Below are 24,937 nucleotides of genomic sequence, written 5' to 3' on the forward strand. Positions count from 1 at the left end.
ACGAATGCTGAACCTGTTGTCGGCCTACACAACCGATGCCCAACGATAGTCTAACTTAGGCATAGCGCGTTGCACGCATCGCCGACGATGTCGTGACGTCGCCTATTAAAAGGCTGACGCACAACAATTCGAATCATAACTGCCTTAGAAATGGAAGTGACAACATCGCGGTCACACCTTGGCGATCTTGCCAGCGTATGCCGACATAAGAAAAATGTGTCTAAAACGTTGGGGCACGTCAAATACGGTATGAGTAAGTTTGGTATACGTGAGTAGAACGCTAAAGTACACTATCATACGTCGTAGTAAGTAGAGTACGTCAAGAAATTTTAAACATGTTCAAAATTTTTGGACGTACTGGGCGTATGACACATGTTCCGCATGCGATGGGGATAAGTTTTACACACGATATGTGGACGCTTACACACGTCCACAAAGGCTACTTATAAGCTACTCATAAGTCGAAACACGTCGCGGTAATGTCTTTTTTACGCGAAACTTATTTCTAACTTATGTTTGACGTGCTTTGAACCAATTCTTTACGTAGTCCCAACACACATCGACGTATGTAGACGTATTCCAATGACGTCTTCCGGTCGACAAAAAAAAAAAATGAACGTGTTTCTAGATTACAACTGCCAAATAAAGACGTGTTCCCAGCGGTGTTGGGAATTGGTATATAAAATGCTGCTCATAAAAGGGGAACCCAACAGTGTTTTCGAGTCCTTTTTGAGTCGATGTCCATGTCAGCAGTAACAGTATCAGTATCAGTATCAGTATTAGTATTAGTAGTAGTTTGTTCATGTTGGCAGTAGTAGGTGAGTGTGAGGGGGAGGGTGTGGGTTATGATGGATCGTCCTTGCGTCCGCGTGTCTACGGGTAGGAGACATCTTTTCACCATTGTTCGAAGTTCTTCGCGGCTAATTTTTTATGGGGCTTTTTCAACAATGAGCTATAGCTTGTTTTTACGATTTAGGTCTATTCATAACGGGTTGGACAAATGCACAATGAACTAATAATGTGCATAGAGCGCTTTGATTACTTATAGATACGATATACCAACGAATAATTATCGTGAAGCCGGCGTTCACAAACTATGCCCAACGATAGCCTAACTTATCCATATCGTGCGGCAGTTTATCTTTGCCGGTGACGTGGGGTTTGCTATTCATAGGCTGCCCCTCAACGATTTAAATGGCTGCATCTCCACTATTGAAAGTAGATGCTTGCGCTCAACAATTGGATTTTTTTTACACTCAACGACTTTTAAACGGTACCACTCAGCTATTTTCATTGTTTACAATGAACGATTTAAATTGCTGTCACTCGCCTTTGTTTTTTGACGCTGGGGTTTTGAAATTTGAAGCGTTTCTTCTGAACGTGTTAAAACGCTCAAACTCGACTATTTTAAATAGACGCTGCCGATGGACAATTGGAATCATAGCCAAGCTAGACATCGAAGTGTGAACATCCTCGTCATGCCGAAGAAAAGTTTAAAGAATGCTGCAAATAAGTGTCGTGGCCGTGGCCGTGGACGCTGACGCAAGGACGATCCATTATACCGACGTCTTTCAGCCTATGAGTAACTTAAAAGTAACGTCTGTCGATGTGTGGCAACGATAGCGTAACGTGCCAACAACACGTTAATCATAGGTTAGAAATAAGTTTCGGGTACGCTAAACATTACCTCGGCGTGTCTCAACTTATGATTAACTTACAAGTAGCATGTGTTGACGTCTATCAACGATCGCAGACCGTGCATACAACTTGTGGCCAGCGTAGCGGAACGTTTGAGTCATACGCCGGCATACGTCGTGAAATTTCAAGCATGAAAAAAATTTGAGAACAACCAAAAAATACGTTTAAAGCCAGCGTACAACGACGTATGGCAGTGTTTTTCAGCGTGCTCTCAATGTTATCAAAACTTACCCATAACGTATTCAACGTGTGCCAGCGTTTTAGAAAAAATATTCAAAAATCGGCATACGTTGGCTAAAACGTCAAGTTGTGACCGGGCCTTTAAATTGAGATGTCCTTTTTGGCAGCTGCTGCATCATTAAGTTTGGAGGGTTGGGAGTTGGGAGGGAAAGATTGGTTGCATGATGATTTTATATCTGGAGGAGCACAGTTGGTATGAATGTTGGCTCTGTCGGTATCGATCTTTTCCGATATCGATATACCGTTGGGCTCATTCCGGCATATTGGTATTAGAAAAGGCAAAAAAAAAAATTCTTTTTTTATTTTATTTACGTAGGTTCCAAAAATACACAATGTCCATTACGTATTCATATGTGACATACACATCATTGACACACGGTAATTTTTCAATGTCTTCCCACATGTGGCTTTTTTCCCCCCATGATGAGAATGGTTATTTTACTTCTAACTTCTGCTTGTATTAAAAATGATTTTGTTTTCAAGCGAGATCAGTGTTGGTCATCGGCACAGGCCGGTATCCATCGCTATCACGGGTCACTGTACCGGTATGACTTTTGTGGATCGCTTCATATCGGGATGACCACGGATCACCGACTCGGTACAGGCTTTCTCAAGCACACCCGATTTCTTATAAAATAATCATTTGGCAATTGCTTTAGAAATAGCCACGAGGTCAAAGAAAAAGGCGATTGCTTGTACGGTGCTCGGATGCTGATGGTTGAAAGTTAAAACCCACTGCACTTCCTTCCTGGTACGTCTTGACGTCGTATGTTGCACTGTTCCAGGTGTAGACGACTCCATCAGAGCTTTTTACATACTGTATTCCATGTATGGTATATTTAAGAAACACCTTTCTTCGATTTGTTCATTGTTGGCATCACTATCGCAGTTCGGTATATCTAGTCAATACGCATTATTTTTTTATATTCCTTTTTCGGTATGCCGCTATAACGGGTATGTTCAAAACTCCACCCTACGAGCAGGGAGCAGCTGTTGCTTATCTCACACAATGAGGATAGTCGTCGTGCCAATGATCAGGCTTATTGGGGACTTTTGCACGAAATGATTTAAGAAAAGAAAGAAATCTATTTCATTCCACGGTGATTTGCACACACTGAGTGATCCTTTGTAAATTTTGGTCGATATGTAATGAGGTTATGGGGAAATTGGACTCATACTGAGCTAATAGGGTAATTTCTATTCATGACATGGTGGTGGGGGGATGGTGTGAAGTGGGGGTTTGGAGGTGAAAGGACGAGGGGAGGGGTTTGAGATGGAGTGACGTGCGGGTGGATTCAGGTGAGGGAAGTTTCCCATGGGAATTGTGGGGTTTGAAAGGCAAAAAGGGCAGGATCGTGAGGACTGAGGAGTTACTATTTGGAAGCCAAAGGGTGTGAGACTGGCGATGGATGGGGAGCTGAAGTTAAAGATGGATTGATAGATGAAGGCCCGAGGAATTGAAAGATGGATTGTTCGACTAAAAGTTGAGGAATAAAACGTGCTTTTCATTCCCCAACTTTTAGTTTCGGGGAATGAAACATGTTAAACTCAACGCCATTTTCCTCCCCCATCCCTCTAAACAACGGGCAGCATCTGGAAGTCTGTTCTGCAGTCTGCACACAAATTGAAGACTCATCTTATTCTGGGAACCACTATGTGTATCTGAATGCTTGGAGGTCCACTTCCATTTCCAATTTCCATGGCCCCAACAATATTTACATTTGGTCATAGGTCATGAACTGGTTACCCTAAAAAGGCGGAGTTGTTACATGTTTTTCAAAACATACACTTTCCACTTTGACTACAGACCAGAAAAACCACAGATATCTAGATATCTCAGTATGAGAAAAAGGTAATTTTGTCGAGTTTAATGTGGAAAAAACAGAAATAAAAAATATGCAATAGTTTTTGTGTAACAGGCAAATAAGTGATACAAGTCAGGGGTGGAGTAAACAGGCGGAGGCGGCGGATGTGGTGGAGGCGGTGGATGTGGTGAGTCAAATTTGGAATAAACTCAATTTATTTCAATCAATAAGCTTTAATCTAATCTATTCTGTTATTTTGTTAGGTGAATAACACTTGGGACTTGCTGTTGCATGATGCAAAATTGATTATTCAACTCGCTATTATTCAGCAAACCCTGACCAATATGTACAAACTCCTAAAAGAGATCTAGTAAATATCTTTACATAGTTATGTATCTAGCAGATTCTCAGGATTAATTTGGCACTTGAATTGTCCAAAACGGCCAAAGGATAACTGGTCCACATCCAATTTACTCAGAAAGGGTGAATTCGAGATAAACGCGAAAATGTTTTTTCCTTGTAATGCATTATCCATTAAAGTTCATAATTAAAAATACCATATTCGCCGTTAATTAGTGGTTTTTGCTTAATTTTTTCACACAAGTGCATGTAGCTTGGTGATGTCTATCAACACAGATAAAACTGAAAAATTGAATATTTTGACCCTGTAACGCAAATGATGACCAGTTCATGAACTACGACCATTTAATTTTTTAATATTTTCTTTGCTCTTGTCACTTGTGTAATCACTGTGCTTCCACGCTTCGTATAATTGTGTCCGCATTTATATTCAAACCTTGTTACCCTCGCCAAAGGAGATGATATTGCATTTGGATCCATTTGTTTGTCTGTTTGCCCGCACAGAACGTTCGTGTTTTTATACGCAATCGCTTGTCGGATTGAGACAATTTTCACCATATTTGCGACTACTCATGTGGAATGATTTTATGATGCTTATGTCATAGGTCACATGGTTTGGCAGCAATATTGGATTGAAGAAAAATCTTAAATAATGTTTTCTCTGGAATCGCTTTATCAATCAGTGTGAAACTTCACATTTGTGATCTCGTAGTGATGGGGAATACACATTTTAAATTTGAACTTGATCGAACACATGGTCTGGCAGCCAGAATTATTAATTTTTTTGATGTGGGTTGTTTTGTTTTTTTGGGGTTTTTTTTTTTTAATAAAGCTCACTTGGCTGTGCCTGGATGGGTTTGAGGGTGGAGGAGTAGCAGCTGAAATGTGAATCCTATCCAGGTTCCTCCTGATGACTTCATCTTTGCCCTTTGCTTGTTCGGGTTCCTTCTGATGACTCCAATGCAGGACTGTACCTATTTGGTCTTCCATTTGATTTGAATTGAATTGAATTAATTTGTTGCCATTCCAGATTAAATTGAATAATAATGAAAAACGTCATGGGTCAGGGTCGGGTGTCCAATCAAAGTGGGACGTCTTGGTATCCGGTCATCACTGCCAGCATTTATAAAGTGGCAGTTCTAGTTATGCCTCTTATTCGTTATGTAACACACCAGTACACAAACGCCACACAAAATACACCACACAAAACAAGTCCTGGTGAGGATCTGCAATCTCTGATTGGTCTTTCTCGTTAGTTAATTGTTGTCATGTATCTTTATCAGCATCACTCATCAGCAAAAGAACACTTATGTTGAGCAGACGACGTTCACCAACTAGTGGTGGAGTTTTATTGTTTTAATCACAAGTGAAGCACGTTTTAGTGAATCTACTCAGTTGTGGATGAGATAACAAAAGACACATGCGGACCTCATCGTGAGTAACAAAGCCAATGGAAATCGGATGATGTTTATTACCTTCGCAAACTTTGTTGCCAAGGTTATGTTTTGATCGCTGTGTATTTATTTATTTATTTATTTATTTATTTGTGAATGTGTGTGTTTGTTTGTTATTCGCATAACTCCAAAAGTATTGAACTGAATCGCAGCAAATTTGGTGGGATGATTGGTTATTATCCGAGGACCATTTGATAAGATTTTGGGAGCGATCGGGTCAAAGGTCAAGGTCAAGGTCATGAAAAGGTCAAAATCGTCTTTTTACCATAGCGCGGTCAATTTGTATCCAATTTGCATGCAACTAATGCCAAAATGTTCAGAATTCAATGCACCATCTTGTGATATGTGACATGACACAATGATGTAATAACCCTTATTCGCGGTTGGGAGTCAAAGGTCAGGGGGGGTCACGACATTGCAAAATGTGCGGTTTTAGTCATAACACGGTCAATTCTTATCCGATTTGCATGAAACCAACACCAAAATGTTGACTGTTCTGTTCCCCACACTCTAATACCAATTACAAAATTAAGAGTACAAAGGTCAAGGTCGAGGTCATGAAAAGGTCAAAATCGTCATTTTGCCATAGTGTGGTCGATTTTTATTCATTTATTTATTTGGTTTTTTTTATTTTTTAATCCAATTTGCATGCAACCAATGCCAAAATATTGTGAATTCAATGCCCAATCTTGTGATATACGATATGACACAGGAAATTTAATGTTTTTAAGCCATCATAACACATATGAGATGGCAGATGTGGTATGGGATTAAATACCTTCACAATCAACGGTTTCTGGGGGGGGGGGAGGGGAGCAAAATGTAGCGTTGGCGAAGGTATGCGCTCTACTGACTACCCATTCTAGTTGTATAAGTTTCACAAAATTACCACATGACATGAACGGAACATTGTTCGGTCATGTGATCATGACATGTCATGTTCATTTGATACATATTTGATATTTCCGACTTTCGGGCTTTGGCAATCTCAATGACATCACCAAATCACCTGTAATTTCAATGCAATGGGAAACTTCATCAGGTCATTCCGAAAGTGATAAAGATCCGTATTCTATACCAGCTCACACTCACAGGTTTGCAGCTAAAAACACAAGCATATTAGCCTTGTCTGGGTTGAGCTGTGTGCTTCCTTGGGGATGATTATTTGTCCTGCCTTGCTGAAGAGTCGCTCAGAAGGTGAGCAGGTCATTTGGATGCAAAGGCATCTCTTTGCGAGTTGAGCCAGTCCTTGACGTGGTCACACCACCATTCTAATGGATCACTGTCTGTGTCGACACAAGGAATCATCCGACACAACTCTATCTCTTCCAGGAGAGCAATCCTTTTTGTTCTGGTGGGTGCCTTTTTTATCCGAACCATAACCATGATCCGAACGTCACGCACTTCTTCCTCGGGGGTTCCTCGTAGTCGTCGACTGGGTCAATGGATGCCGGTGTCCTGGCCGTGGGATGGAGTTGATCGTCCATGATGTCTGGATTGTCTGCGAGCAGGCATTCGGTGACGTGCGCAATACCCAATGCTGTTACGACGTTTACCTCAGATGTAAGTTATGATGTCTTGAATCTGGGATCCAAAAACTAACTCGTGTTGAGGATGAGCACTCTGCCCTCTGATATGTAGTCAGATCCCAGATCATTCCTTTTGTTGGCTCACAGTTTGTTGACTCGTAAGCTTTCTGGAGGAGGCTCGTCATCTGGCTCCTCCATTTCCAGCACATGTTCATCCAACTTGACAAGCATGGCTTTCATGCTGGAGACAGTTACATGCTTGCTCCCTGGCATGACGTCAGTGCTCCATCATTTCGTCAGTGATTCCAGAACAGCGATGTCCTGTTACTTCAGGTCCAGGTGTGAAGTCTTCCTGTCGTCGACCAGTACTTGTATGATTTCATCCTCGTTGTTTCGCAGTCACTGAATCATAGCTTGCGTGGAACCCTACCATGTGATGCAGTCAGAGATAAGGGCTTGCTCATCCTTTCGGGTCTGGGCTTGGGCAGCAAACAAATCACATTTCTTTTTCCAACTTGTGTGGAACTTGGCAACTGTGCTGTTGCTGTGTGTCAACAACTACATTGCTGTGTGCCATCGCCATTGTCCTCAACACTTGGTGAATGCCACCATTCCTAGCCGAGTCGGAGTTCGTTATGGCCAGATGAAGGTTGTGGTCGAAGCAGGTGAGATGTGGCCACTCAAGTTCCCTCATCGCCTTGATAATATTGGTCCTATTGTCTGTCATCACACACATTTGGTGTTTGTAATCCAGACCCATTGGTCAAGCATGTCAGTCATCACGTTCATGATGTTTTCTCACGTGTGATCCTTGGGAACACAAAACGCTGAGGTCGATGTTGTGGAGCTGCCACTGGGGATCGATGAAGTGGATTGTGCAGCCCATGCACGGTCGTTCCATGAGACGACCACATGTCGGTGGTGCTGGCGATGTACTCGACATTGGCCATGCTCATTCCTGTTTCGTTGGGTGGATTGACTTGGGGTCCATCACGTTTCGGAGGTGCCTCAACCCAGGTGCCTCAACAGTCCTCATTGGCATGCAGTCCTTTGCTATGCAATAAGTGACGGCATCGGTCACACTTCGCCACTTTTTTCCCTCCTGTGGTACAATGTCCTCCTCTCAAGTATAGCAGCAACTGAAGACAAAGTCACCTCCTCCGAAGTGCCAGTTCGATATCCTTCTGTCGACAATGACTCGACATGAGCACTTCCCTTCGCTGTTAGGGCAGTGTGCTGGACGGGGTGATGCTGCTTTACGTGGTGTCGAAGGTTGTTCGTACAGGAATCAGATACCTTAACCAAGACCTTGCAGTCTTTACATTTGAAAACGCCATTGCCACTGACCACAACGAGAATGGACAACGGTTATTTTACTTCCAAGTTCCAACTCTAACTTGTCTTAAAAACAATTTTGTTTTACTTTTTAATGCAAGATTAGTATTGGTATGGCAATCGCAGGGCCGGTGTTAGCCAATCGGGGGCACGGGACAGAGCTGATTATGTGGTGCCCCCCCCCTACACCTTTCATACTTGAATGGCACTTAGTGGAGCACAACTGGAGCACAACACAACCAAATCCGTCCACAACTTTTTGAGATATTGTGCTATATATCATTTTTGGCCCTATCTCTCAATGGTGAAAAGAAGCACTTAAAAAATTCTAGTTGTTGGATCTGGATCCGGATCTTCACCAAAATCTAATCGGTTCGTCCTTGTCACAGACCCAACCTGTGCACAAAATTTCATCTGGATCCGTCCACAACTTTTTTGAGATATCTTGTACATAAACAAACACAGACCAAAAGGGGTGAAAACATAACCTCCTTCACCTTTGGTGGCAGAGGTAAAAATAAGCACAACAGACTGCACATGATTGCTCCCAATTTTGAAATGCCACCAGCAACATCATACAATTACATGACATAATGAGTGCTTTTTTGTGAATGTAAAATCATGGTGACTCATCTTTAGAAGCGGATCATTATCTTTTCTCGTTATTGCGACAGTGTCGAACGGTGTCGGTGTGATGGGGCTTTCAGGAGCATAAGCTCAGGCAATAGCTAACTGACAGAAATGACAGTTGACAAACACAAGTTTTGAAATGTATTTTAAAACATTTTTAGGGACCCCCGAATAGTCAGGGGCACCGGGCAACTGCCCTGTCTGCTCTCCCCTAACGCCAGCTTTGGGTAACTATCGCGGATCACCGACTCAGCACAGGCTTTCTAAAGCACACCTGATTCATATAGATAACCTAATTGGCAATTGCTTTAGAAACAGCCACGACGACAAAGATCAACGCCATTGCTTGTACGAAGCTCGGATGCTGAGGTTTTAAAGTTAAATCCCACTGTACTGACTTCCTGGTACGTCTTGACATCATACGTTCCACTGTTACTGTTCTATGTGTCGCTGAGATGCCGGGTGCATCAAAGCTTTTAAGATCATGTACGGTATTTTCAGTTTGTAAACACCATTCTTCGATTTATTGGTGGTATACTGGGTTTTTAGGGGTTTTTTTGTTTGGTGGTGGGGGGGGGGGGGGGTTCGGTTTTCTGATTTATTCAGAATTACAATTCTGGTATGTTGATATATCACCAGACCCTGTATGAATGTGAATCTTGAAAGCGAAATAATGGTGCTCGTAAAACTTTTGGGTGCGCGAGGGGTGGTTCAATCGGTTGGTAAGCAAGTTTTTGGGCTTACCCAGCAGGGTGACAGAGGGCTGCAGAAATCTTGTGGACAGGAGACTGTATGGTGCTTTATTTATTTGTTTGTATGTTTGTTTGTTTATTTTGACCAAAACGAAATTTATGGATTTATTATTTCTTCCAAGGGTTTAATGTACTTGCAAGGACGACCTGTGTGCTCCTTTGATCCCGAAGGCCTGATTTTTGCGGCTGGTCTGAACTCGGAGATGATAAAGCTTTATGACCTGAGGTCATTTGACAAGGTAAGAGGGAGGTTTATTTATTTATTTATTTATTTATTTATTCTGTGGACCTTTGGGCTAAAGGCATTGGTGTTTTTATTTGATCTTTCCAGCATTGTCTTCTCCAATCCTGGCTTTTTGTATGCAGTCCTCAGAAGGGTGACCAATAAAAAAAATACCTGTTGTTTCACAGGGTCCTTTTGCCACATTCCGACTGCAGCAAGATCGCACATGTGATTGGACTGGTCTCAAGATAAGCAATGACGGAAAGTACATCCTGATCGCCACCAACGGGGGTCTTTTGCGTTTGGTTGATGCCTTTCAAGGAAATCCACTCCAGACACTAACGGTAACACGTTCTCTGCACGTTTCACTTCTCGTTAACCTTTCACCTTCACCCTGCCTTCCTGTGCCTCACCAGGAGCAACTTGTATCGTCCTCACCAGGAGCAACCGCCGTACCTGTGAAAATGCCGCACAATGACTTGTAGCTCTCGTGGAAGTTTAAAGTTGGGAATTCTCAGCACAATATGTGGCTTAACCCTCTGATTTAATTAATTTTTTTATTGCATTGATGCACATGCATCCTACTATTTTCTGTTCTTGATTCTCCCAAACTCATTTCTTTCCAGGGTCACATGAACAATAAAGGAATCACCTTGGAGGCCTCATTTACACCAGATTCGCAGTTTGTCATGACTGGTGAGTCCAATATTTTAATGCAAGCCTGTAATAAAGATCCACACAAAACTATGACCACCTTGTCCTTGTTGGAGTACTGGGAAGCTTAGTACTTCATGAGGTTATTCACAAGTATACACAGCAGGACCTGGTTATGTTGGCCAAGAGGTCCCTCTCTGGTTGTCGGTAATTCACTTTGTTTTACTGACTGCTTACACTACCGGTCTAAGGTTTTAGAACACCCCCACTTTTCAGTTTTTACTGAAATTTAAGCAGTTCAAGTCCAGTGAATAACCTGAAATGGTACAAAGCTAAGCGGTAAACTGCCAGAGGTTAAAAAAAAAGTTTCGGTTACCAAAAACTGAAAAATAATGCAAATTTCAGAGTTGTTAAAAAAGGCCCTTTTCACTGAACAAGTAATGGTTTAAGGCCCGGTCACACCTTGACGTTTTAGCCAGCGATGGCAACGTGTTAAAATGTATGTAAAACGCTGGCTTACGTTGAACTTTTGATGTTTTTTTTAAAAGATTCGGACGTATTCATAGCGACTTGGTCTTATGTGTAACGCATTGGTAACTACACAGAACGTTTCGTTGTGTTATAGATAACTTATACCAACGAATGCTGAACCTGTTGTCGGCCTTCACAACCGATACCCAATGATAGTCTAACTTAGGCATAGCGCGTTGCACGCATCGCCGACGATGTCGTGACGTAGCCTATTAAAAGGCTGACTCGCAACGATTCGAATCATAACTGCCGTAGAAATGGAAGGGTCAAAATCGCGGTCACACCTTGGCGATCTTGCCAGCGTATGCCGACCTAAGAAAAATGTGTCTAAAACGTTGGGGGCACGTCGAATACGGCATGGGTAAGTTTGGTATACGTGAGTAGAACGCTAAATACGCTATCATAAGTCGTAGTAAGTAGAGTACGTCAAGAAATTTTGAACATGTTCAAAATTTTACGACGTGCTCGGCGTATGACACACGTTCCGCATGCGATGAGGATAAGTTTTACACACGATATGTGGACGCTTACACACATCCACAAAGGCTACTTATAAGCTACTCATAAGTCGAAACACGTCGCGGTAATGTCTTTTTTACGCGAAACTTATTTCTAACTTATGTCTGACGTGCTTTGAACCAATTCTTTACGTAGTCCCAACACATATCGACGTATGTAGACGTATTCCAATGACGTCTTCCGGTCGACAAAAAAAAAAAAATGAATGTGTTTCTCGCTTACAACTGCCATATAAAGGCGTGTTCCCAGCGGTTTTGGGAATTGGTATATAAAAATGCTGCTCATAAAAGGGGAACCCAACAGTGTTTTCGAGTTCCTTTTTGAGTTGATGTCCATGTCAGCAGTAACAGTATCAGTATCAGTATCAGTATTAGTATTAGTATTAGTATTAGTAGTAGTTTGTTCATGTTGGCAGTAGTAGGTGGGTGTGAGGGGGAGGGTGTGGGTTATGATGGATCGTCCTTGCGTCCGCGTGTCCACGGGTAGGTTCATAGGCTGCCACTCAACGATTTAAATGGCTGCATCTCCACTATTGAAAGTAGACGCTTGCGCTCAACAATTGGATTTTTTTTTTACACTCAACGACTTTGAAATGGTACCACTCAGCTAGTTTCATTGTTTACAATGAACGATTTAAATTGCTGTCACTCGCCTTTGTTTTTTTTTTTTTTTATTTTTATTTTTTTTGACGCTGGGGTTTGGAAATTTGAAGCGTTTCTTCTGAACGTGTTAAAACGCTCAAACTCGACTATTTTAAATAGACGCTGCCGATAGACAATTGGAATCATAGCCAAGCTAGACATCGAAGTGTGAACATCCTCGTCATGCCGAAGAAAAGTTTGAAGAATGCTGCAAATAAGTGTCCTGGCCGTGGCCGTGGACGCTGACGCAAGGACGATCCATTATACCGACGTCTTTCAGCCTATGAGTAACTTAAAAGTAACGTCTGTCGATGTGTGTCAACGATCGCGTAACGTTGCAACAACACGTTAATCATAGGTTAGAAATAAGTTTCGGGTACGCTAAACATTACCTCGGCGTGTCTCAACTTATGATTAACTTACAAGTAGCATGTGTTGACGTCTGTCAACGATCGCAGACCGTGCCTACAACTTGTGGCCAGCGTAGCGGAACGTCTGAGTCATACGCCGGCATACGTCGTGAAATTTCAAGCATAAAAAAATTTGAGGACAACCGAAAAGTACAACGTTTAAAGCCAACGTACAACGACTTATGGCAACGTACTACGACGTATGCCAGCGTGCTCTTAATGTTATCAAAACTTACCCATAACGTATTCAACGTTTGCCAGCGTTTTAGAAAAAAAATTCAAAAATCGGCATACGTTGGCTAAAACGTCAAGGTGTGACCGGGCCTTTAGCAACGACAGCTGTTCTGCAGCAATGGAAGTAAATTAAGCCTTGAAAGTTGATGCAAACAATTCCTACAGGTGTCCCAACTTTTATTGATTAGTAACAAACCCTCTGTCTGTATAAAAGCAGTGTTGGAACAGACTGGGTTGCTGCACCCTCTGAAGCATTATTTGGACAATATTGCACTGCAGGAAGTAGTATATTGCTATCATAATGGCGAGAAAAAGACAATTAATATAGGAAGACAGACAGACCATTATAACCCTCAAATGTGTAGGTGTTTCTTTCAGAGAAATTGCAAAGAAAGCCAAGATGTCAGTGAGTACAGTTTCCTACACCATCAAAAGGCACTTGGAAACTGGAGGAAACTCTGACAGGAAGAGGTCTGGCAGATCCAAATCTACAACACAATCGGAAGACAAATTTCTGAGAGTCAACAGCTTGTGTGATAGGCGGCTCACAGGACAGCAGCTTCAAGCACAGCTTAACACTGGTCGAAGTAAGGAAGTCTCGGTTTCAACTGTGAAGAGAAGACTTCGAGCTGCAGGTTTGACAGGTGGATTGGCAGTAAGAAAGCCATTGCTAAGATGGCAAAATAAGAAAAAGAGAGTTGCCTGGGCCATGAAGCACCGCCAGTGGACTACTGAAAACTGGAAGAAGGTCTTGTGGACCGATGAATCAAAATTTGAAATCTTCAGTTCATCACGCATGGTTTTTGTACACCGTCAAGAAGTTGAAAGGATGGTTCCTCAGTGTGTGACACCAACTGCCAAACATGGAGGAGGAAGCGTGATGATCTGGGGCTCTTTTGCTGGATCCAGAGTCTGCGACTTTTAAAGAGTGACTGGCACCCTGAACCAAAAGGGCTACCACCATTTTGCAGCGCCATGCAATACCCTCTGGTCTATGCCTAGTTGGTCAGGGGTTCATCCTACGGCAAGATAACGACCCTAAACATACCTCCAGGCTATGTCAGAATGACCTTGGAAGAAAAGAACAAGGCGGTAGGCTTCAAATCATGGAATGGCCAGCACAGTCTCCAGACTTAAACCCCATCGAGTTGGTTTGGGATGAACTGGACAGAATGGTGAAAGCAAAACAACCTACACGTGCAACACATTTGTGGGAACTTCTGCAACAGTGTTGGGAAGAACTTTCCGAACAATATTTGATTTCCATTGTAGAAAGAATGCCACGAGTATGTTCACCTGTTATATCTGCAAAAGGTGGCTTCTTCGATGAGTCAAAAATTTAGATTAAATTTTGTTCAACAAAACTATTCCATGATTTCTTTTTTATCTGCAATTGTTTATTTGTTCAATGCTTTAATTTCAGAGTACATTGAAACATTAAACTGCTTCAATTTCAGCAAAAACTGGAAAAATGGGGGTGTTCTTAAGCTTTTGACCGGTAGTCTACTTCGATTTAATGAGTCATTTTTTTCTCTGGTTGGCCTCATGGTGAAAATCTTGATGTGTATATTACGCCTGCCTCGTTGACACGACATCACGTCTGTTACTGAAATGTAAGACGGGTTGTCGTGTAATCGAGGTTCGCATCGCAAGATGCTTAAAGCCTTACTTGTGATCTCACTATGCAAGTTGTACCCTTGTGATGCATTAACCCCAAATATTGATAAACCTCAATGTACGCCAGCATTTTCTAATCGTTTGAAAGTGAAAAGGATGGTGTATTGTTGTGCATCATTTATAAATGATTTATTTTGTAAGCTTGTACCTTTTGTTTTGACTTGTGAATTTCTGCCATCTTTACCGAACTGCTCAATCTATCTGGGACAAACAAAAGTATCCGTCCCCAGTAACAGGACAAGTTTCAGTTGATCTATCAATTTAAATTATTTCATGGACTTTAAAAAGGTTCATTGTGTTGCACTCTTGGTTTCCACTCAGAGCCGAAGCTCTGAATAACTTGTACCGCGCACCGCAAAATGGTGCTGCAATCTCGGGCGACGGAGATTGGATTTGTCTAAAAAGAGGGCAAAATATCGTAGTTTTAAATAGTGTTACTCCATGAAAATCTTTATTAAATCTGCTTTAATCCAGATGTTCTTGTTAATTTTAAAGATTACTGCAAGGGACAATTAAGTGATGGACTACATTGCATCAAGAAAAATGAAATGAAAATGCAAAATGACCAATCGGCAGCTTTTCAAACACGGCATGGGAAGCGGTTGTCATAGACGGGAGACAGATGAACGCACGGAGAGCCATCACGGTTTACAATATATATATATATATATATATATATATATATATATATATATATATATATATATATATATATATATATATATATATATATATATATATATATATATATGACTATAATGCCAGCACCTGTGGGTAACCCACGGGCATATAAATGTATGATATTTGGACATGTTGAGTTAAGTGCTGCACGAAGAGTTTTCCATAATAGGTGCAGACAATTCTGCAGATCCAGAAATCCAATCCATTCCATCAAGACCATACTCTGCAAAGCGTCGGCGCTGCCTACGCAGTCTCCTGGGCTATTGGGCACAATCCTGGACGGGTCGCCACTCCGACACAGGTTACCAGCAAGCTGGCACTCATTTTGCCGACCTCGGAAGGATGACAGGCTGAGACAACCCCACCTGGTATTCATTGAATGGGAATGAGATTTGAACTCAGGACTCTAGGATCCCAAGCCCACCACCCTAACCATTAACATCCAGAAATGTAATGTACATGAATCAATGTCCATGCACATGTGAAATATAGTTTGTTTATAAATCCTGTATTTGCACACCATTCAGCCTTGAAAACTTTGGTGAATCCAGAAATTACATCCAACAACCTTCCAGTTTTTTTCACCGGCTTTGCATAAAAGGCCTTCAAAAGGACAGGTTCCAAAATTTGAACTAGAAATTCTGCAGATCCAGAATTGATTTAATTTAAACAATCTATTTACCTTACGTAATATGAGAGTCCACGTGCATGTGAAATAGTTTGTTTATAAATCCTGTGTTTGCACAGTAGCCTCAAACTCGGGCAAAAACCGAAATTATGTCCAACAACCTTCCTTTTGTTTTTCTTTTTTTGGGTGGTGTTTTGTACAAAAGGCCATCAAAAGGACAGGTTAGAGTTTAAAAAAACAATCTTTTTATTAAAGACTATTATATTAATCATGACTATTACAAATATTAATCATGACTATTATCTTTCTTCTGCATGGGTTGTAATCAAAACATGCCTTTCTTTTATGATAAACGACGTATTGTTCATTTTTTTAAATGTACACAAACTCAGAAGTCCTTAAGATTGTATAGAATTTTTCTTTGGGCAGTGTAGAAGCAATAGACTGCTGCCTTGATCACTCCTGAAAATAACATTCTTTACCTCATTTCCTCTGCATGGGTTATCAAAACGTACCTTTCTTTCCTCAAAATGTTCCTTTCTTTCATAAGATGTATTGTTCAATCCTCAAATATACACCAGAGAGGTCTGAAACCCGAGGCCTATAATTCATGACCAAAATGGCAGTTGTATGATTTCATTATATTTTTAATTTTTTCAGGTTGCAATTGTGGGTGAGGTCAGGCGAGGCCAAGTCCTGCCATAGATGGACAGAGCTTCTGAGTGACTGGCAGAGAATAATTGTGGGTGGGATCAGACTAAGTCCAGTTCCGCTCTAGATGGACAGACGCGGGGAGAATATATTTAAAACGTATACATATACATCAGGTGCACCTCCTGACTGTTATGGTGAGCATCGCCGTGGATTATGTCTCGCACGGTAAAACCGCATAATCCGCACAGAACATATGTCCGTCTGCCACCCAGATAATTGTTCCTGCTAATGCAAACCATTCAACCAGAAGGCACGTGATGTTTCAATTTTCCCGCCAATCACATGGGAAGTGTGACAAATACTCCGCCAATCCCCATTGGACACAGTCCGCCACCAAATTTGGTGTTGGACTGTGTCCATTGGGGAAAGGGGAAGTGCTCATCACACTCCACATGTTTCTTTATGTATGTACATATACAGTAATCCCCCGTTTCTCGCGGGGGTTACGTTCCAAACCTCTCCGCGCTAAGTGAAAATCCGCGATGAATGGACGCCTCCCCCAAAAATGGACTCGTCTGGTCTGGTCGGTTTGGGAGTGATCGGGTTTGAGGTGCCTGAGATCGACTCGTCTGGTCTGGTCGGTTTCGCAGTGATTGGGTTTGAGGTGCCGGAGATCGACTCGTCAGGTCTGGTCGGTTTGGCAGTGATTGGGTTTGAGGTGCTGGAGATCGACTCGTCTGGTCTGGTCGGTTTTGAGGTGCTGGGTACGAGCAGTGCTCATCCAACAGCGGCAAACCTTTTTCCTTCCCGAGGCATATATCGAGCACCTTAACCTTCTCCTGGAGCGTCAGGACCTTCCTCTGGTACTTCGGTTCCTTGCCAGAAGCCTTAGAAGGTGCAGGGCGTTTGGGCGGCATCGTGGGGCTTGGAGAAAAAACGTAGAAAATATTCGAAGTTCACAAGCGAAACTTTGTCTCGTACGTTGTGTGACTGATCGAGCACCACGTGTTATAATTTATTGCTTAAATAATTTATATTTTATATATTATTACCGTGATGTACCGGGGGAATCTGCAGAAAAAATTAGTTACGTTCCAAGGGAAAACCCGCGATGAACCAGGGAGCGATAAGTGAACCGCAATAAAGCGGGGGTTGACTACATATATATGTATATATATATATATATATTTATATATATATATATATATATGTGTATGTATATATATGTATATATATGTATATATATATGTATATATATATATGTATATATATATATGTATATATATGTATATATATGTATATATATGTATATGTATGTTGCGGTTATAGTAACAATCATACAGCGGTCCCGAGACAGTTGTTCCATTAATATACGTTCAGATAGTCCCTTCCCTTTTGTCTCGTGGGTCAAACGGGACGTGCGTTGCGGGGATCTCATCGCTAGGTCTGTTTACACCACAAACTTCATTTCTACTCTTCTTTTTCTGATTATTCCTGAGGTAAATCCGAATTTGGGTCCTCGCGTCGGTCAGCAGGCACTGCGCTCGGACACCCGATCAGCATAGCGTGGCACAGCGCAGAGCTCCTGTCCTCAAGCGATCCCTCAACCTAACTTTTGCGTGGCATAGCGCAGAGTTCCCATCCTCAAGCGATCCCTCAACCTAACTTTTGCATGGCATAGCGCAGAGTTCCCGTCCTCAAGCGATCCCGAAACCTAACTTTTGCGGCAAAGTCATAGAGATGCTCGGCAGCTCGAGATGATCGGTTCGAGCTTCCAATGATCTGGGATGAGATTGTTGGTTGCATTGAAAAGGCATACAAACAAATATCTCTTCGAGGCTGCACGGATGTTGTTTTTCACAACACAGAAGCAAATGACCCAATATCGGCGAGAGCGTGGCTGGCAGTTTGGTGCCAATAACTACATTGCCAGAGGCCAATAATAGGAAAACAACAACCATGCCACGTTGTACAGGACACAAGTGTGCAAGATATGGGCGGCGCGTTCCTTTCAACCCATTTTTGGACTAATTATATCGGCATCCTTTTTTCCCTCCATTTCTCCATCTGATACTTATATCTATATTCTTTTTCATTCCAAACCTCCATCAAATTATTATATCCGATCGTTCCCCTCAATTCCTGACACAGTTCGGGGTTGGTCCCATGCACACGATAGCAGAATCGGGCGAACGCGAGTGCTGGCCACATGCTTAATGGCGGATCCGTGTGCACTGTACGGGGCATGCTCGATAGCAGGCGGACCTGTGCTTAGCTTGTGACACCTTATTATCGCATAGTGCAGGGCACGAATAGCACACATGTTGTTCTCGTCTGTTCATGGGTTTACCTTAATACCTTACCTTTGGTCCTCGCTGGCGGCCGCGGGTGTTCTCCACGGACGGCGGGACGTCTCCTCACCTCTCCGGCCGGTGAAGCCGCGATCAGGCAGGGGCGTGCTGGACAGCTCGGGCCTCGTGTTGCATCACGGAGCAGGCACATTGGCCAGCGCTAATCGGGGGTTCCCGGTCGGGCATGCGGGACCGGCGCCACCCGCGGCCGGTCGTCGGGGCACAGCCCGGGAGTTCGTGCAAGGAAATTCATGTCGTGGGGTCAGAGCGAGATGATTCCATAGCTTGGGGTCATCTTGCCAGAAGTGGAGTGGAGCCGCTTCCGGCCATCACGGGTGGGCGTGTGGGGGCCGGGGGCCAACCAGAGCGCCCGATTCGGGTGATGATGCATCCCTTCGGGGTGGCCCCCCGCCCCGCACCGCGCGGCGCGGTATATAAAAGGTGGATCGCAAAGCCGTTTCTCTCCTCTCTCTCTCTCTCTCTCTGTCCCTCTGTCCCTCTGTCCCTCTGTCCCTCTGTCCCTCTCTCCCTCTCTCCCTCTCTCCCTCTCTCCCTCTCTCCCTCTCTCCCTCTCTCCCTCTCTCCCTCTCTCCCTCTCTCCCTCTCTCCCTCTCTCACGTGCTGAATCTCGACTCTGCCTTTTCCTCCCATTCGCCTGCGACTCTGCCTTCTCCACCCACTCGCTCTTGACTCCCCCTTCTTCACCCACCTGTCATCGCCTGCGACTCTGACTCCACTTCTCCGCCCACACGTCGCTGACTCCACCCGCCCACCTGGTCCTGTCTACCACTCTGCCCACTCGCTCTCGACTCCGCCTTCTCCACCCAAGTCCCTCCCTTCATGCCCGACGTTCACCTCTCGTTCTCTGGACCGATGCTCGCTGCACGAAGTGCCACGAAGCAAGAAACGGTGTGCCAGCTGTCAGAGAGGTATCGCCCAGCGGAGCATACCCCAAAGACGTATTGGTGGCGCGATCGGGCAATCGTGCAAGGTATTCAGAGACCGTTAGCGTCATCTCCTCTCTTCCTTTTTCTCTTCATTAACTCCTCTTCATCGGGTTGTGTGTGTGTGTGTGTGTGTGTGTGCGTGCCTGCGTGTTTGTCCTGGCGCCTGTCCTCGTAAGTTAACATTAGAGAAGATTATAATTATTTCGGGTTAAGTCTGCTCTGTGTCTACTTTCGTAAGTTGCTTGTACATTGTCGCACCTCGCGCTTCTTTCTATCCCTGCATTACATAAGAATATAACTACTATTCACTGTAACACATAACTTTCCTCGCCTGCTTGTAAATAAATTATTATTAGAAATGTTTCCAGCTCGTTTTTGTCTGTTCTTTCATTGATCCAGCATGGTCCGAATCCAAGCTTAGCCGGGACTTTATTCCAAACGATCTGTTCCTTTTAGCCGGTGCGTCCTTGGCAGTATCGCTCGGCTGCATCCGGTCCGGTAAAGTGATCCGGGTCGGACAAGGCGTACCAAGAGCGTGTTCCCCAGTAATTAAATCACATGATTAATTAGGTAACCCAGTTAACCCATAGACGGGAGGACCCTAGGTCACTCGGTTGAGTTATTGGCATTCACGTTTGGTTAGCGACCCGCAGCGTCACGGAATTATCCGTGTGCGATGGCCTCCAATTCCGGGGAGTCTGGTGGGAGCCGAGATGGCTTCCCCCCCCCCCACCCATAACCCCCTCACCCGATCCCCGGCCCGCAACAATATATTGTGATATTGATAAATGTCTGTCTGTGCTTGTGTGCCATTCAATCATTTCACAGAGAACACAGTACTCACTCCACAATCTTCCAACTTTGGGTCACCAAAGGTCACTGAAATATTGTACACTTGTCTCATACATTCACACACAACACATTTTGCTGTGTGTGCTGTTTCCTGTGCATTACATCTGGGTTAAGTTTATGTTTTTAGTGTTTTGCTATTACTTACATCCACCCGTGTGTGTGCACCATTTGATTGGATAGGTTCTGAGGATAGCAAGATCCACGTATGGGCCTCCGAGAGTGGCAACAAAACCGCCGTGCTGGATGGAAAGCACACCGGCCCTGTCACTTGCCTACAGTTCAACCCCAAGTCCATGATGGTTGCAAGCGCTTGTTCCAACCTGGTATGTTACAGATGGTGTGCGTGTGCATGCGTGCGTGCGCGCGTCCCAAAGGCTGCGAGTTTTACACTGATCTTGGGCGATTCTTAAAATTTGAGAATAAATTCCGATTTTAAACTGCTGTCTCAATTCTGAAAGGAATCAGTTCTGATTCTTCACCAAATCTAATCAGTTTATCCTTGTCAACCCACCCAACCTGCTCAACTAGTTTCGTCCGAATCGGTCTATACTCTAGAACCTTTTCAGATGTCCTGCACACAGACAAACGGGTGAAAGCAGAACCTCCATTAATCTTCGGTGATGGAGGGAATGAAGAGAAATAACTTGAGTGTAAAATTTATGTTAATGAGTAAATAAAATCGGTGGCATGATTGATCATATGATATTGTTGCGGATTCCGCGCCCGCCGGCGTGCTGACGGCCACGTAACTCGAATCGCGGCACGTCGCCCACCGGACGGACAATCCAGTCGTGACCCTCTCGGACTAACGCCGGGAACCAGTCACGGGTGGACCTTTCGGTCTCACCGCGATCGAGCCAATCAGCCCCCGCGTGGGATAGGGTTGCTCGCCAAATTCGACCTACCTAAGTACCCACGCGGAGGGTAGACCGGGCGATCGCACCTCGCCGCAGGTCGACTTCGGACACGGGCCACTTAAGCGACCCGTTCCGTACTATCAGAATAACCGAGCGGTGTTATCGTCGACCTCGACGGTTCGATTAATTATCGGGCGTATTCAGCCCACTACCAACCCTTTACGTGAAGCAAGATGGGGATTCAATGGAGGAAAAGACGAAGCGAAGCGGGAAACAGTTCAACAATAAAGCACATTTATTCGCGGCACACGGGAAGCACACAAATACAATTCCACCAAATGCACACAAAAAAAGAAAACACAATTCCATTTACACAAAAAGCAAACATAAAAGTGAAAACACAGTGCAGAGCTAATACCGACTACCGAGCACACGGCAACACTTATACAATTCTACTTCACAGACGGCGCCGACAACACATACCCAAAACCAAGGAAAAGAAATACCCTCAAGAATGAGGCAGGCCTGAGGCCGAGACCGGGTCGGGCCTACCCGTCTGGTGATGAGACGCGGAGCGGCGATGGCGCCTCTCTCCGCGGGCCTCGTGGACAGTCCCTGGCAGGGGGTGGGAACGGGGCCCCCTTGGTCGCACTATCTCAGCGCGGGGGGAAACAGGAGGGGGTTGCTGATGCTCGGGGTATAGAGGATCTTTATTATCCCTGGTGTGCGTCTCCACCTCGGCCAGGTCGCGCTGCCGGCCTCCCTCGGGCGTGCAGCTCCTGGCACCGACGCGAGCACCCCCTCGTCCGACTCTCTTCAGCTTCTCCAGCCACTGCAGGCTTCGGGCTCCAGACTTCCACACTCGTCCCCTCCGTTCCGACTCCTTCTCGTTCTCGTTCTCTTTTCGTTCTCGTTCTCCTTCGTTCCGACTCCTTCTCGTTCTCGTTTGCGACTCTCTTCTGACTGACGAACACCGTCCTTTTATCCCCCCGTAACTTCGCCTTTGACCCCCTCCCTTTGACCTTTCACCTCGCTCCCCATTGGCCCGAGAAAAAGTGGGCGTGAAGGCTTTTTGATCCACAAATTTGCATATATCGATCGTTCTGGAGGCGGGGCCAAATCGCCCCTCGCTCACCGATTGGACGGCAAAAAGTGGGCGTGTGTCGTTTTTGATCCGTTTTTGAAGCACAAAATCCGTGATTTTGTACACGCTGTTCGACGCGCGTTCTGCATGAGTCCAACACCGGTACCCACAGCGGGGCAAGAACGGTGGCGATGCTACGGTTGCGAGGTGTGACGGGAAGGTCGTGGCGGTTGTGGTGAAGCGGCGTTGTGGTTGGTGGTTGATGTTGTGGTTGTGATCGTAATCATGGCGGTTGGTCCAAAATAAAGATAGTAAAAGAAAAACGGCTATCCTGAAGAGTCGCAGCACGCATAAATGACATGTATTCCCACTAGACAACGGGTTTGGGCCTAACTACACATGCACTTACCGAGATACCTCACCTAAGGGACCTGAATGGTGGTTTGCGAATTTGGTAACCACAACACTACCCCCTTCCCTTTTTACAGACTCGTCCCGAGTCGTCAAATTTTCGTGTGCCATCATGTGTAGTTTTCCCCTAGTACATTTTACCTACGGATCCCTGAGTGCGACATTCATGGTATTCGTGTCCCCAAAATAAATAACCTGAGGGCTGCGTAACTATCGAAACAAACTCACTCACACGGACGACTTAAATAAAATTGCCGGCGCTAAGACATACATGCCGGGGGCGCACTCATATGTACAGTACATCTTACCTTAACTTACAAATCTTACACTAAACCATGGCCCAGGATCATTGAACTCTGCAAAAGAAAGCAGTTAGCAGGGAGCCAGGCTGCCCGCATGCAGTCTCTGGCTCAAAACAATGCAGGTGACAGGGAACGTGGCTGGCTGCTCACACGCAGTCCAAGGCCTTCCCTTTTGAACTGAACGCAGTGAACCACAACGGTGCATGGGCTGCACAAACGCAGTCTCCGTGCCAGCTCAAGTGGCACACGCAATGAACACAACGAATGGATGGATGGATGGATGAATGGATGGACGCAAAACACGGTGCACGGGCTGCCACTGCAGGCCCGTGTTGTAGCTGCCAACAGGGCAGTTCTCGCAGCTTGCAAACTGTTGCCTTGATCCTGGCGCACATGGAAATGAACAGGGGGGGGCAAAGCAAAATTGAACGGGGCTGGTGAACATGGGCAGTGGGCATGGCATGGCAAAGGTGCAGGCAACACAGCCCGCAGAAGAAGGCCGCTGCAGGCAAACACAGCCGGCAGATGAACTGGCCGGCACAGGCCTTGAAGAAAAACAGCCAGCAGATGAACTGGCCGGCACAGGCCTTGCAGAACACAGCTGCCGATGAAGTTGGCCGGCCTCCGCCTTGAAGCAAAACACGGCCAGCCGATGAAGTTGGCCAGCCTTTGCCGTTCAATGGAGGTTGGTGGAGGGAGTGCGGTGGTGCTGGCCACTTGGAAGGCGGGCTCGGACCTACCTACCTGTCTCCCTCCCAACCTATCGCCTTTGCCTGTCACTGTACATACCCACTCCCTTAATTTGTCAAACCCCAATTTAGCCCCAACTTATTTTTTGTTGTTTTTATTTTTACTCCCCCACTATAAATCGTCCCCTAACCCCCTTTATCGTCCTTGTTCGGCTAACCTATCCTGTCACCTAGCCTACTCCCAACCCCTACGTTCCCTTCCCGGAGGGGAACAAGGGAGAGCTAACGTCCTGTGTCGAGGCCCAACGAAGCCTCAGAATGGCCTCCCCAGAGTTCGGCGATCTTAACACCAAGTGGGTCCAGCGGCCCACAACGACAGCGAGGGGATGGATGGTGCGGAGGGGTACATCTCCTAATCTATCCTAACCATTTAACTGTTAAACTACCCCGGGGCTTTCAACAAGCGCCTTTCGCTTAAACTATTGGTTCTAACAACCCAGATTCCCGTCGCCTGTGTTGGTGTCCTTACAATTTCGGGCCTCGCCCCCCAATTTTCTCTCCATGCCCTCACACGGTCTCCTGGCTGGGACACGTGGCTCCCTTTGGCAGGCACGACCCTCTGCCGAATCTCCCGCTATGGCATCCCCGGGCACTACACTGCCTCCGAGCCTACCAGCTCCCTAACACCGGGGAGTGCCCCCCATGGCACCTCCCCTGAAACGCACACGTGGCAGGCCGGCCTCCCGGGCCCCTTTCCGAGGGTCACCCGTGCCCACAACACTGCCCACG

At 44.9% G+C, this 24,937-nt stretch overlaps 1 protein-coding gene across 3 annotated transcripts in view; it reads left to right on the forward strand.

The window, feature by feature from the left end:
- The window catches only part of WDR82 (WD repeat domain 82), a 98,574-nt gene that overhangs the window by 40,324 nt on the left and 33,313 nt on the right, over positions 1 to 24,937 (forward strand). For all 3 annotated transcript variants that reach the window (XM_085863507.1, XM_085863508.1, XM_085863506.1), the window contains 4 exons: positions 9,926 to 10,042; positions 10,215 to 10,370; positions 10,653 to 10,722; positions 20,986 to 21,128. In XM_085863507.1, coding sequence (XP_085719633.1) covers positions 9,926 to 10,042; positions 10,215 to 10,370; positions 10,653 to 10,722; positions 20,986 to 21,128 — 486 coding nt within the window. The remainder of the gene's footprint in view (positions 1 to 9,925; positions 10,043 to 10,214; positions 10,371 to 10,652; positions 10,723 to 20,985; positions 21,129 to 24,937) is intronic.

This window comes from Eptatretus burgeri, chromosome 18, assembly GCF_056783735.1.
Source record: "Eptatretus burgeri isolate ZD-2024b chromosome 18, Ebu_testis_v1, whole genome shotgun sequence".
Classification (NCBI taxonomy): domain Eukaryota; kingdom Metazoa; phylum Chordata; class Myxini; order Myxiniformes; family Myxinidae; genus Eptatretus; species Eptatretus burgeri.